Here is a 13967-nt window from a genome sequence, read left to right as displayed (position 1 = left end):
CTTATTCTTGTAGTAAATTTTTACTGAGGTCCATTTTTAGGTCTCAGAACATATTGCTAAAGACAAAGGCAAGATACAAAATTATCTCCAAATGATGTAAACTGCTTAAACCTAAATCAGAAAAATGCAAGTGAGTAAACCAATATGAATATTTGTTATCTGTTGGTGATAAGATTATTATTGATGGATTTGGACATGCTTATTACGCATTCAAGTGGTGATGACAAACTGCTATTCCAACCTTTCTGTTTAGAACTGATCTTGGCTTTTTTTTTATTGCTCCCCTGTAGAATATTTCCAAGAGCCAAAAAAAAAGTTGGCAGTCTTTCACAATTAAAGAAACTGGGTCATTCGTGGACAATAGTGTGGGGATCAGAGGAGGTGTTAGAGGACACAGAGGGAATAAACGGTGATGAGAAAAAATAAATTTTTAAAAATGACAAATAAGAAAGTGGGTCATTGGTAGGAGTCTCTAATTAGGGCACTCAGCTGAACTGTCTAATACAACCTCCTTCCTATTTCAGTTTTATGGACAGACACTGAGAACAGGGCACCTGTGCCATGGACACCTCCACCAGTGTTACCAACCGATCCAGCCTCCACATCTCCCAGTTCATCTTGATGGGGCTCCCAGGCATTCACGAGTGGCAGCACTGGCTCTCCCTGCCCCTGACTATGCTCTACCTATTAGCTCTTGCTGCCAATCTCCTCATCTTCATCACCATCCAACATGAGCCCGCGCTACATGAGCCCATGTACTATTTCCTGGGCATATTGGCACTCGTCGATATTGGCATGGCCACCACCATTACGCCCAAAATTATAGCTATCTTCTGGTTTGATGCCAAGGCCATCAGCCTCCCTGAATGTTTTGCTCAGATGTATGTCATCCACTGCTTCTTGGGTATGGAGTCCGGTATCTTCCTCTGCATGGCAGTGGACAGATACATAGCCATCTGTCACCCTCTTCGATACCCCTCCATAGTCACTGACGCTTTTATGGCCAAGGTCACAGGATTCATGGTGCTCAGGAATGGCCTGTTGACCATCCCAGTGCCTGTCCTGGCGTCCCAAAGACTCTACTGCTCCAAGAATGAAATTGACCACTGCCTGTGCTCTAACTTGGGGGTTATCAGTCTAGCTTGTGATGACATCACTGTGAACAAATTTTACCAACTGTTCTTAGCATGGATCATAGTTGGGAGCGATATGGCTCTGGTTTTTTCTTCCTATGCTCTAATCCTTCACACTGTGCTGAGACTAAACTCAGCAGAAGCAATGTCCAAGGCTCTGAGCACCTGCAGCTCCCATCTCATCCTCATCTCCTTCTTCTACACAATTATCATTGTGTTATCTGTCACACACCTTGTAGGAGAAAAGATTCCCCTTATCCCTGTACTCCTTAATGTGCTGCACAATATCATCCCTCCTGCTCTCAACCCCATGGTCTATGCTCTCAGGATGGGAGAGCTCAGACTGGGTTTCCAGAGGCTGCTTGGGTGGGTGAAGTATTGTCCACCCACTTCAGAAGTAACCTCAGTTTTATGAAGCCATATAGATGTTAATAAGACAGAGGTTGTGGCTCTGAATAGAGTTGGATTGTAAAAAATGCAAAAAAATAATACAATAACATCATGAAAACTATCAGCCTCACTTATTGAAATAGGCATTTGAAAAGTATAATTCAAGTGTTTGTTACTAGATAAAAAGAGTAAAAAATGAAATATCTCTGACCATTGTTGCACCTAGAGATCAACATACTTATACACAGCTACCATACATTGAGATGTAATAGATACATGGAAAATTTCATTTAATGGTGTGGTAAAGTGTTCTTCCTAGAACATGAACGCAAAAAATGGCCTGAGAACATGCTCTAGAAAAGTAGTTCCAAATAACCAATTAATTAAATATAAATTAATTTTACCATTTTCACATCTCATAAAAATGTACATTTTTTATTACAAGGACCCTCAACCATGTTCATGTTGTACCTTCTCTGAGCCTAGTACACACCTTTGTACATAATACCTGCTTAATAAATACTTCATTCATGATACAGTGAGTCAGGAGGCATAGGTCTGCTGAATCCTATATAGCACAGAAAATGTCCTGGACCGTGGTCTGAAGAATGACCTCAGGAGGTTTGTATATGATTTCACCTTGGAGAACAACCTCTTAGAATCACTTCCAGGGCTGAAGCAACAATAGATGGCAGAAATGTCAGCTGGGGCAGCCGTTTTAGAAAAGAGCCTGGCAGCTTCTCCAATGACTGAACAAGAGTTACCATATAATCCAGCTATTCCATGCTTTGGTGCATACCCAAAGAAATTGAAAACATGCCCTCAGAAAACCTTTCTCCCAAAATAATAAGATACATCATAATACCAAGAAATGAAAACAACCCAAAAGTGCATTACCTGATGAATGGATAAACAAAATATGATATATCCATACAATGGAATAATAGTAGAAAAAAAGTAAAGAAGTAATTATGCTAACTGAAAGAAGACAGCAAAGACACCTTTTATTATTCCATTTGTATGAAATGTCCAAAATAGGCAAATCCATAAGGACAGAAAGCAGATAAGTGGCTGCCATGGGTGAAGGGAAAGGAAAAATGGGGAACAACTATTTAATAGGTACAGGGGTTTTTTTTGAGGGTGTTGAAAATTTCTGTAATTAGAAGTGAGAGCTGCACAACATTGTGAATGTACTGGAAGCCACTTTAAAATGGTTACAATGCTGAATGTTATGTTTATGTGAATTTCACCTCACTTTAAAAAACATGCAACTTACTTCTTGCAATGTTACTCCATTCTTTTTCCGCTAACAAAATTGAGCATCATTCCAGCTGACAAAGATATTTAAAGGGCCCAGATCCACTTTCACAGAGCAAGCCAAAAAGCATGAGTTGGTAACTGAGTCACAATAAGTTGATTACCAGCAAGACTCACACCTTTGACTATTCAACTTCCATATAGACCCTTTTATATACATTTTGAATTCTCATACAACAATAAAACAACTCAACACCTAATTTTAAATAATAAAGCTATTCTTTATACAAAGGAAGAAATTTTCAATTTTTCCCAACAGTAACAAGATGCACAGTTCCAACAGTCATTATATGCATTGCTGGATATATTACCTATTCCTCAAATTCAGTCACAGTCCCATTGAATAATTCTGTCATCTAAAGACTAAATTATAATGTTAATTTCTAATAATGTATATATAAAATAAAAAATGGAAAGGAGAGAAAAGAAAATGGTTATATATAGGAATAAAATCTTGCATATAAGAAGCAAATAGAAAATATTCAAAGCTACTAGTTTTAATGCCTATAATTGTTTACTAGTTCATAATTGATATTTGCCATATATCTTCCAACTCTGTCAAATCTTGGTAGAGTAACCAAAACCTTTATTCCTAAAGGGTCTGAATTCTCATTCATCCTGCTAAAGATTTGGTATCCTGCTGTGGATCTAGCATCTTTTTTCATTGGTATACCTCAGAGAATACCCTACATTTCCAACACAGTTTACTTGCTTCTACTCTATAGATGCAACCTAATTTGCTCTTTGTAATTAGAATTAATCACTCCAGGTAACATATTAATCTTTTCTTTTTTGGATTCATCATGTAAGGCAATAAAACGCATCCTTTGATATGAGAATACATAAACAGAGAGCCCATTAAAATATTTTTGTTCTAATCCTCTGATGATATTTGAAGTATTGTTTCCATTACCAAAAATGCAAATCCAAATCTAGAATATGTGCCTAAACCATTTTTTCAAGACATGTCAATACCCTCCTGGGCCATGCAATCCACTGTGAGCTTCATGTCAGTCTGGATAGTGTTCCATAGTGGTCTTACGTCTCTGGTTAGCCCTGTTGACAAACAAATATTTTGAGCTTCAGAGGAAGTCAGTGGATTCAACTGAACACTTACCTATTTATTTACTTATTGCCCATTATAGCATCATTAGAATAACCTCATAACCTCTCATCTCACATACTCCCCCAGAAAGTGGATTAGAGCATCCACCTGTAGGGTTTTTCAGATGAGCATAAATATGCTCCTCTTTAAATTATCCTTTTCCAAGTTCATAATATTCCACATTATTTTGCACACCATACTGAGACTCCTTTTATTATTTAGTCATCTGAGATCCATTTTTTATAACATCAGCAATTTATTGTCTGTAGTTAAAAAATAGATAAAATTCCATCCTATTATACTGTCATCATTCTCTAATACCATGAAGAAACCCATTGAGCAGATTCACCCTTCCTTTGGGTAACTTGATTGTTGAAAACTATCACAGAGAACAATCTTTCCCAGAGCAAACGGACATTCTGTTAGAGAAGGTAATTTTAGGTATTTATAGATTTTCTGAGTTACCTTGCGATGTCAGATGTAAAGAATGAGTCCATCTGAGAAATGCTTGCCAGTGTTCTTCCTTTGGAAATCTATGTTATTCTCTTCATAGACTTTTTAGTGGCCTGAACAACACATCAACACATTATTATTTCCAAATTCTTCTTGATTAAGATTTCACATTTTATCAATATGTAAATTTATTGTTACCAAACATAAAAATGTGAATAATTACTGTTCTGCCTGAACTGCTTGTTTCCCTGACCATGTTCTTTTACAGTCAAGAAGCAAATTTCCCAAATGTTCTGACAAATCTATGATTTTATTTAGCTGTAACTTGACAATAATTTATGACTCAATATATCTTAATTTTAGAAAGCTGCATCTCACCTTGCATCATATTACAAAACCTAACCAACTTACTATTCTATTTAACAAAATTGCTGAAACACTAGGTATATTTGGTGTGGCAAAAAAAAAAAATGTGTTTCACATATTGATCAAAAAAAATTAGGGAAACTCCAAAAATGAAAGGTAACTGTGATAGAATTATGAAAGAATAGAAGCCAAAAGGTATAGGAGAAAGAACTAATACAAAAATAATGTATATTCAGATAAGAAATGTCTAATACTAAGAGTAGCAGAGGGCTATGAAAAAACCAACCTGGTGATTAATGGGTAAGACAGCAGGAGTAGTCAGGCATGTCTATCCTCTTGCATATGCATATTTGGACCAAGAAGTGGGCTAAATGTCAAGCAAGAGTGGTGGGTGTTCCCAGAATATTGGAGATTGGGTCAGAAAACAGGGCAGTGATCAACATGGCTATAAACAACCATGCCCCATGAGCTTCAACCATAAATCAAGCTATTAGCACACCTCTTACCTCCCCTTCAACAGATTGCATCAAACAAATACAACAGCATCCAGAGACTGCATACTAGAAAGGAAATCAACTAACCAATTACCAAGATGGCTTGATCTAAGACAAGTTTCTCCTGATTATAGACCCCAGGCCTCTCTTTTCTTATAGCATTTGCTTCAGAAAACATGTAATTGTAAATTCATTCACTGCCCCTTTGTAGTGTATATAAATCATCTCCTATCTTCTTGCCAGTTATACAACCCAGGAAATGTCTTTCTCAGGGACCTGGAAGCTATCTCCTGAAATGTAAACATTGAAGGAGATACCCCATCTCTCAGTCTCTGTGAAGAGTAGGAGCCTAACTTCCTTGGGCGCCAATTAGCAAACACAGATGGCCTTATCACAGACAAAAAGATGTGCAATCTCAGGAATAACTCAATGTGCTTGACACATCTCATTGATCAACCTCTTACTAAAGTCCTTCAGTATTTTTCCACTAGTTCACCCAGGGTTTCAACCCATTGTATCTGACACCTTACCTCAGCCCAATCTGGACTTTTGTTTTAACAAAACTGGGTATTCAGACTTGTCTGTGTTCTATTCCCCATTGCTGGCAATAGCATCAGTATAAAATCAACTTCCGTTTGCTCATCCTGTTTAGTGCAATTTTTCTTTAACACCAGATACAACCATCTATTTGAGCAAAACCAACACAAAGAGTGGCATTGAAGTTGATAAGCCCAACTCACACCCAAAGAGATAGAATAAATTCAAAAAGCTCTGCTGGAAGTAACCCTCTCTATGCCAACTCTCTACTTCAGGATTTCAGGGTCACTCATCCTTTCAGGTCTAGAGGTGGTGACAAGTGCTATTTTTAACCCTAGGTAACTGTGCTATCACTTTGGAGCTCTTACTGATCACATCCTTATAAACAGGCTCTTTATAAATAATCCCTTCTCAAAGTATTGTAATTTGAGAAATAACCAGTGTTGACAAGGTTGTAGAGAAAGGGATCTCTTGTGCACTGTTGGTGGAAGTATAAGTTGGTGCAGCCACTATAAAAAACAGTATGAAGGTTCCTCAAAAAATTAAAAATAGAACTACCATATGACCCAGTGATTCCACTTTGGGTATTTATCCAAATAAAACAAAACACTAATTTGAAAAGATATATGCACCCTCATGTTCACCGCAGTATTATTTACAGTGGACAAGAAAACAACCTAAGTATCCATCAATAGGTGAATGGATAAAGAAAATGTGAGATTTTATATATATATATTATATATATGTGGTGGAATACTATTCAACCATAAAACCATAAAAAAATAATGAAATCTTGCCATTTGTGACAATATGGATGGACCTTGAAAGCATTGTGCTAAGTGAAATAAATCAGACAGAGAAAGACAAATACTGAATGATCTCACTTATACGTGGAATTGTTTTTAAAAACATGTTTATGGATACCGAGAATGGATTGGTGGTTCCCAGAGGCAGGGACAGGAAGGGAGTCAAAAGGTACAAATTTTCAGTTATAAAATAAATAAGTCATGGCATGTACTATACAGTACAGTGACTATAATAATACAATTGATCCTTGAACAACGCAGTACTAGTACTGTGAGGGTTCACTTACACGTGGATTTTTTTCAATATATATATACAGTGTGCAATCTGTATTCTGAGGTTTTCCATCCACAGATTTAACCAATGTGGATCACAAACAGTGTTTTTGATCCACAGTTGGGAATCTGTGGATCCAGGAGGTTGACTGTATACATTGTTTTATTCCATGTTATATAAGGCACTTGAGCAGTCACAGAGTTTTTGGTATGGGGCTGTGGGGCGTCCTAGAACCAATCCGCGTGGATACTGAAGGACAAATATCGTTAAGTTTTGAGGGAATGAAAAGTTATACGCAGATTTTCAACTTCGCTGGGGTTGGCACCCTTAACCCCCATGTTGTTCAAGGGTCAACTGTATTGCATTGCATATTTGAAAGTTGCTGAGAGAGGGTAACTCTTAATAGTTGTCATCATAAGAAAAAAAATGTTTAAGACTATGTGTAGTGATAGATATTAACTAGACTTAGTTGTGGAGATCGTTTTGCAATATGTACAAATATCGAATCATGTTTTACACCTGAAACTAATATAACATTACATGTCAACTATACCTCAATAAAAATAATTTTTTAACTATTCTAATTTGAATGAGCCATCTGTTCTCTATTTGTACTCTAGCCACTACAATGCTCATTCAACTAGGCAGTGTGGAAGTCATTAGCAAGAGCAATTTCAACATCCTGATAGGACAGATTCTAGATGGCCATAGATTTAAAAGGTGAGGAAGGAAAGATAATATTGAAAAAATAACTCTTACAAGAGGATGGGTCTGTGAAAGGCAGAGCCTGAGGATATAGGAATGAGATTTGGAAGTGCCATGGCAAAACCAAGGCAGAAGTATGTGGAATACAGGTAGTTTTTGAAGTTGGCAGTCTTGGAATCTATATATATTGAGATGCATGATACCAAAAAGAGTGTTGACATAGGAAAAAGGTAGATGGTTCTGCTATATTACTTTATTTGAACAAACAAATATGTTCTAACATCAATGATATATTATGAAACAATTTGAGCACAACTGAATTTCACATTTGCCTTTGTGCCCTTTTGTCCAGTAGAATGCAGAAAACTGCATCAAGCTCAAAACAAGCTGCATAGGAATACACAAACACACACATACTCCAAATACTAATCGGCCACCTTCCTTCACATCACAACTTAATAATTTCAGATAAAGCTCCTTCTACCACTTCACAATAACTGACTAGCTAAAACCCCTCTGTGTTTCCACAGCAAACTGCATATCTTCTTCAAAGTAAAGTGTTATGTGCATTGTAGTATTTGTGTTTTTCTTAATCATTTAACAATGTAAAACTCCGCTACTGTTTATACTAGTTTTCTATCTTTTTTAAGTGTCACTGACAAAGTTGTTGAATGCTATTCCCCTAACTCCATTTTTCCATAAATCCTGAGGTTTTCGTGTGGGGTGTTGCATAGCACAGTGACTTTTAAGAACTCATGTCATGTTATAACAGAACTGACTGTACTTTCTAGAGTGAGTGGGGAGGAAACCAAGCTTAGACAGAGGGGAGAACACACCTTCATCCAATGTTTCAATCTGGCAGAGCTGCCCATCTGAGGGGCCTGCCCCTTGGGACTAGGTTTGAATAGGAGTGTTCTAAGAAGTGGCTAAGGCAAGCCTCCAATGTCTTTCCTGCTGGAGTAAGACAACAACCTGCCCTAGAGGTAGTTGGATGAGAGAAAGAAGTGACATAGGATGGGCCTAGGGAAGGTTAGTCCAAATGCTCATCAGCAGATGAGTGGATACAAAATAGGTGGTACATTTACACAGTGGAATACTATGTGTCTGTAAAACAGAAGGAGCTCTTACCCTATGCAACAGGGTGGATGGATTCGGAGATTATTATGCTAAGCAAAATAAGACAGTCAGAGAAAGACAAATACCATATGATTTCACTTATATGTGAAATATAATGAACAAAATAAACTGACAAACAAGGTAAAACCAGAGGCATGGATGCATGGAGCAGACTGGTAGATCTCAGAGCGGGTAGAGGGAGTGAGGACTGAATGGGGGAAGGTGAAGAGATTAGCCAAAGAATATATAGCTCGCCCTAACCCATTTGGCTCAGTGGATAGAGCCTCGGCCTGTGGACTGAGGGGTCCCGGGTTCGATTCCGGTCAAGGGCATGGGCCTTTGTTGCGGGCACATCCCCAGTGGGGGGTGTGCAGGAGGCAGCTGAATCGATGTTTCTCTCTCATCAATGTTTCTAGCTCTCTGTCCCTCTCCTTTCCTCTCTGTAAAAAGTCAATAAAATATTTTTTTAAAAAGAATATATAGCTCATGGACACAGACAATAGTGTGGTGAAGGCCAAGGGAAGGGGCATGTGGGCTCGGTAGAGGTGGACTAAAGTGAATAGGGGAGAATGGGGGACATCTGTAATAGTGTCAACTATAAAAATACATACATAACAAAATTTAAATATATATATAAATATAAGCATCCCTATGTATTGCCTAAGATGATGATCATGTTCTGGGTGTGCTAATCAGTAAACATCTCAAATAAATCAAGCGACTGAGGGCAAAGGTACCTTCCCACTAAAGCATCACAGTCCCAAATTAGCCTTTATTTAGTTCAGAAAGATGTACATGGAAATAATGAAAGGAAATATAGAAAACATTTGAGAATTATATATTTAAGAGATTTTGGGTGGGGGTGTTTACTGGCACATAAGTAAAGTCAAATAGATGAGAAGTCTAGTAGGTTATTAATAAACATACCAGTATAATGCCAAAGAAACCAAGAACTTAGCTAAGAAAGACTTGGACTAGTCAAAAGCTAATACAATTCTTGGGTCCCAAGCTTTCAGCACCAGGAAGTGGACTGAGAAAGCTGTGCTGTCCCCCAGAAGGACATATTCCCCAGAGCCTGTTTTAGATATGGCCTAAGAAGATAATGGAGAACAATAGGGACAGGACTGGAATCCCAATATCATTCCAAATACTATCCAGATAACTATTTGGTTATTATCAATATGAGTAACAACCAATAACTTCTTGATGAGCAGTCCATGAAGGAAGAAGTTGAGAAACTCCCCAGTGTTTCCAGCTTGGTGAAGTTGATGGGATCCTCATGATCTAGTTTCCAAGGAAAGGAACAGGAACATGAAGAAGTGCTAGCATGAGTTCTATATCCTGGAGGAGATATTCAGTTGGCAGGTGAGTTTATGCATTTAAAACTTAAAAGAGCTCTAGCTGGTTTGGCTCAGTGGATAGAGCCCCAGCCTGAGGACCAAAGGGTCCCAGGTTCGATTCTGATCAAGGGCACATACCTTGGTTGTAGGCTCCTCCCCAGCTGGGGCCATGGTCAGGGCTCGTGCAGGAGGCAACCAATCGATGTGTTTTTCTCACATTGATGTTTCTCTCTTTCTTTCCCTCTCTCTTCCACTCTCCCTAAAAATTAATGGAAAAATACCGTTGGTGAAGATTAACAAAAAATAAAAATAAAAACTCAAAAAAGTTCTAAGATGAAACAAGAGATGTGGGACTCATTAATATAGGTGGAGGTGGAGGAAATAAGTGTAGATGACCTTTTCTGGGGAAAAAATGAAAGAATGAGGGTCAAGAGTATGAACTCCAAAAGCCTACTCTAATTTTGCTAATCTGGCCATGAACAACATGCTATGATTCCTAATAATGTGGATGTTCAGAAGCCAGTAGAAGAGAAAATCAAAAATACCCTGTGTCCTCCTACTCTTGTCTATTCCCTGGAGTAAAAAGCACTGCAATCAGCAGCGTATTTTCCTCCATGATACTGCACAGTCTTTGTGAGGACCTAGTTTACTAATCACTAGGTTTGTGGACACATTTAGCTGGTCATTTCAATGCAAGATAGAGATGCATATTCTAATTTCAGGGAGGTAATTATGCTTTCATTAATTTCTCAAACACTTATTATGTACCAGGTATTTTGTAATGTACTAAGAGTACAAATATTAATGACACACACTATACTGGTTTCAAAGAGTTTATATAGTCAATTGAGGGTACAAATAAATAACCCATTATAATTCATTACATATATTTGGAGATTTGTACAAGATGCAATAGATATACAAAGATAAGAGTCTTGTATTGCCTAGAAAAATTTAGGAAACACTTCTCAGGGAAGACAATATTTGAACTGAAATTCGAAGAAAAAAACAGGACTTTTCCAGATGGCTAAATGGCATGCATGCATTGCTGTTTTTCTTTTTTCTTTTTTTTAAAATATATTTTATTGATTTTTTTTACAGAGAGGAAGAGAGAGGGATTGAGAGTTAGAAACATCGATGAGAGAGAAGCATCGATCAGCTGCCTCCTGCACACCCCCTACTGGAGATGTGCCTGCAACCAAGGTACATGCCCTTGACCAGAATCGAACCTGGGACCCTTCAGTCCCCAAGCCAACACTCTATCCAATGAGCCAAACCGGCTAGGGCTTTTTTTTTTTTTTTAATCATGGCTGTTTTTCAAAAACATCTGCCATTATAGAAGTGAGAAACTTCTATAATGGCAGAAACTTCGAAGAGAGCTACTCGAACCTGTCCAAATAATAAATGCACATTTGGGGATAAAAACTGGAACCCTTTCAGATATTAAATATAAAATTATTTTTATCCATTCGTGCATAACTTACTTTATGTGCTGTTCAGCTCCCTGTGTTTCTGGAGTACATCTGGTCTACTAAGGATACCAAATGTTCATAATTAGAAGCGTGAACACTTAGTTGTTATTTGTGGGTTGTGGGGGAGGAATATGAGAAAAGAAGAGGATAAAAGAAACAAAGAAGCAGGGGAGGGAGGCAAAGAGGAAGAGCCAGAAAGAAGAGAAAAGGAGATAGAAGAGGATAGAATGATGAAGAAGAAAGAAGAGAATGGGGAAGAGAAGGAAAAGCCCTCTCAGGAAATCTCTATATTTTATACCTAGTTTCCTTGGCAAAGCTGGGAGTAGGGATTTATGGGGAGCCATCAGCCCAGAGGGGAAGCACAGCACCAAGCCTTCATGTCAAAGAACCGGTTGGCTACACCCTCCCGGATCTGCTTAGTCTTCACACCATAGACAATGGGGTTGAGCATTGGAGGCACCACTATATAAAGATTGGCCAGCAGGATATGGACATGTCGAGGAATGTTATGTCCAAAGCGGTGGGTTAATAAGGTAAAGAAGGATGGAACATAAAACATGAGGATGACACAGAGATGGGAGCCACAAGTGCTGAGAGCCTTGTGCCGGGCATCCTGGGAAGGTAAACGAAACACTGCTCGGAGGATCAGTGAGTAAGACACAGTGATGAGGATTACATCCAAGATGACCATGACAATGGGCACTGAGAAGCCATACCAGATATTAACGGTGATGTCAGCACAGGCTAAGCGGGCCACTCCAATATGCTCACAGTAGGAATGGGGGATGATGTTGGTCCGGCAGAAGGGCAGCCGCTTCAGCAAGAAAATCACTGGGAAGATGATGCAGAAGCTTCGGGTGACAATGGCCAGAGCAATTCTTCCCACAACAGGCCATGTTAGCACTGTTGAATAATGCAGAGGAGCACAGATGGCCACAAAGCGGTCAAAGGCCATAGCTAATAGGATGGCTGACTCCCCCACAAACATCACATGGACAAAGAAAACTTGGGTGACACAGGCATCAAAGGCAATGTCATGGGAATGGAACCAAAAGATGGCTAGGGCCTTGGGTACAGTAGTGGTGGACAGCAGGATGTCCGTGATGGCCAGCATGGAAAGGAAAAAGTACATGGGCTCATGAAGGTTAACGCTCTTGATGATGACCATTATCAGGACGCTGTTCCCCAGGACTGCCGTGATATACATGAGGCAGAGGGGTATGGACAGCCAGTTGTGATACGCCTCCAGCCCAGGGATGCCGAGTAGGACAAAAACTGCAGGGTGGAAGATGGTAAGGTTGGTGTGAGTCATGATGAACTTTAGGATCCTCTCTATAATGACTTAGAAGTTGATGGGTCTGCTGAATATAATAAGAACAGAAAGCATCTCTGAGTGTGTGCTGAGATCACAAAAGACAGCATGGATTTCTAAACTGTGGGATTCTCCAGGGGAAAGTCCTTCCAGAGAATACTCACTTATAGGGATAACCTCTGGCCCTTTGTGCTCATTCGCACTTAGAACATCTGCATCAACCATGCTTCACCCTGCCTCCATTCACCCTGCCCCCAAAGTCTGGGCCCACCTACCTTTCTGACTTCATTGTGCCATTTCCACACAAGCAGCATTTGCCCCCTTTCCCGTGCTATACTTTTCCCTCCAAGACTTCGCTCGTTCTGTGTTTATTGGAATTTCCCTTCCCTTCCATTTCTGTTTATTCACATTTTAACCTTAAAATACCTCCATAAGAAAAGCCATTTTGTAATGGCCTGTGTCCATAATAATATATCTCCTTCCTGAAGACCTATTAAGCAAACTGTATTTTAACTTGATTATACATAATCACATTAAATTTATCTGGCTATTACCTTGAACATTTCACATCACACTTACCTGATAACTTGGCACTTGTGGCTCCCTGTTCATGGAAGTGGAGCACAAAGTAGAAATCCAGAAGGAGCCTGAGGGATGTTTTTCTCCACGCTGATCTAGATCCAGATCTTCTCTAAAGGCAGTGAGGAGTGGGCAGCGGTTGAAATTGAGAAGCCATATTCATTACCTGCTCTTTGTGAACTTCTCACACTCCTCCCCAGACAGTTCCATAAAGGTTGTGTTTAGATCTTCTTATCCTTAGGAGCCACCAGGAAAACTATTCTGAGTATAAGAAATCAATACACTCCCCTCTGGCTCCATTAATATAGCCTTCCTCCAGCCCACTTGTTCCTTAACCCTCAAAAAGATTTGGTTTTCCCTCCTGCTATGAAGGGTTAACCCTAGAGACCTTCTTGCCTTGGCTTTTCCCACCACTCAAGTAGGATTTGTCTGCTGCTGAAGCTCTATCTGTTAGCTATCAGGGCTAGGGAAAGAATGAGTGATTAAGATTCTGAAGGGAACATGGAGAAAAAAGACCATGGAGAGGATAAGGAGAGAATCAGGAGTATAAAGGAACCAAATAAACATT

The 13967-nt window shown here is 39.1% G+C and overlaps 2 protein-coding genes across 2 annotated transcripts; one reads left to right on the top strand and one right to left on the bottom strand.

The window, feature by feature from the left end:
• Positions 1-561: 561 nt before the first annotated feature.
• LOC307109545 (olfactory receptor 56B4-like) lies at positions 562-1548 on the top strand (the record flags this gene model as incomplete). The annotated part of the gene is made up of 1 exon (XM_079788357.1): positions 562-1548. The coding sequence occupies one exon, from the start codon at positions 562-564 to the stop codon at positions 1546-1548; it is 987 nt and encodes a 328-aa protein (XP_079644483.1).
• A 10303-nt stretch (positions 1549-11851) lies between these two features.
• OR52B2 (olfactory receptor family 52 subfamily B member 2) lies at positions 11852-12826 on the bottom strand (the record flags this gene model as incomplete). Its single annotated transcript, XM_079788450.1, has 1 exon — positions 11852-12826. The coding sequence occupies exon 1, from the start codon at positions 12818-12820 to the stop codon at positions 11852-11854; it is 969 nt and encodes a 322-aa protein (XP_079644576.1). The 5' UTR covers positions 12821-12826.
• Between the last annotated feature and the right edge of the window lie 1141 nt (positions 12827-13967).

This window comes from Cnephaeus nilssonii, assembly GCF_951640355.1.
Source record: "Cnephaeus nilssonii genome assembly, chromosome: 13".
NCBI classification, from domain to species: Eukaryota; Metazoa; Chordata; class Mammalia; order Chiroptera; family Vespertilionidae; genus Cnephaeus; species Cnephaeus nilssonii.
Note: the sequence above shows the minus strand (reverse complement) of the source record. Positions and strands in the feature narration are given on the sequence as shown.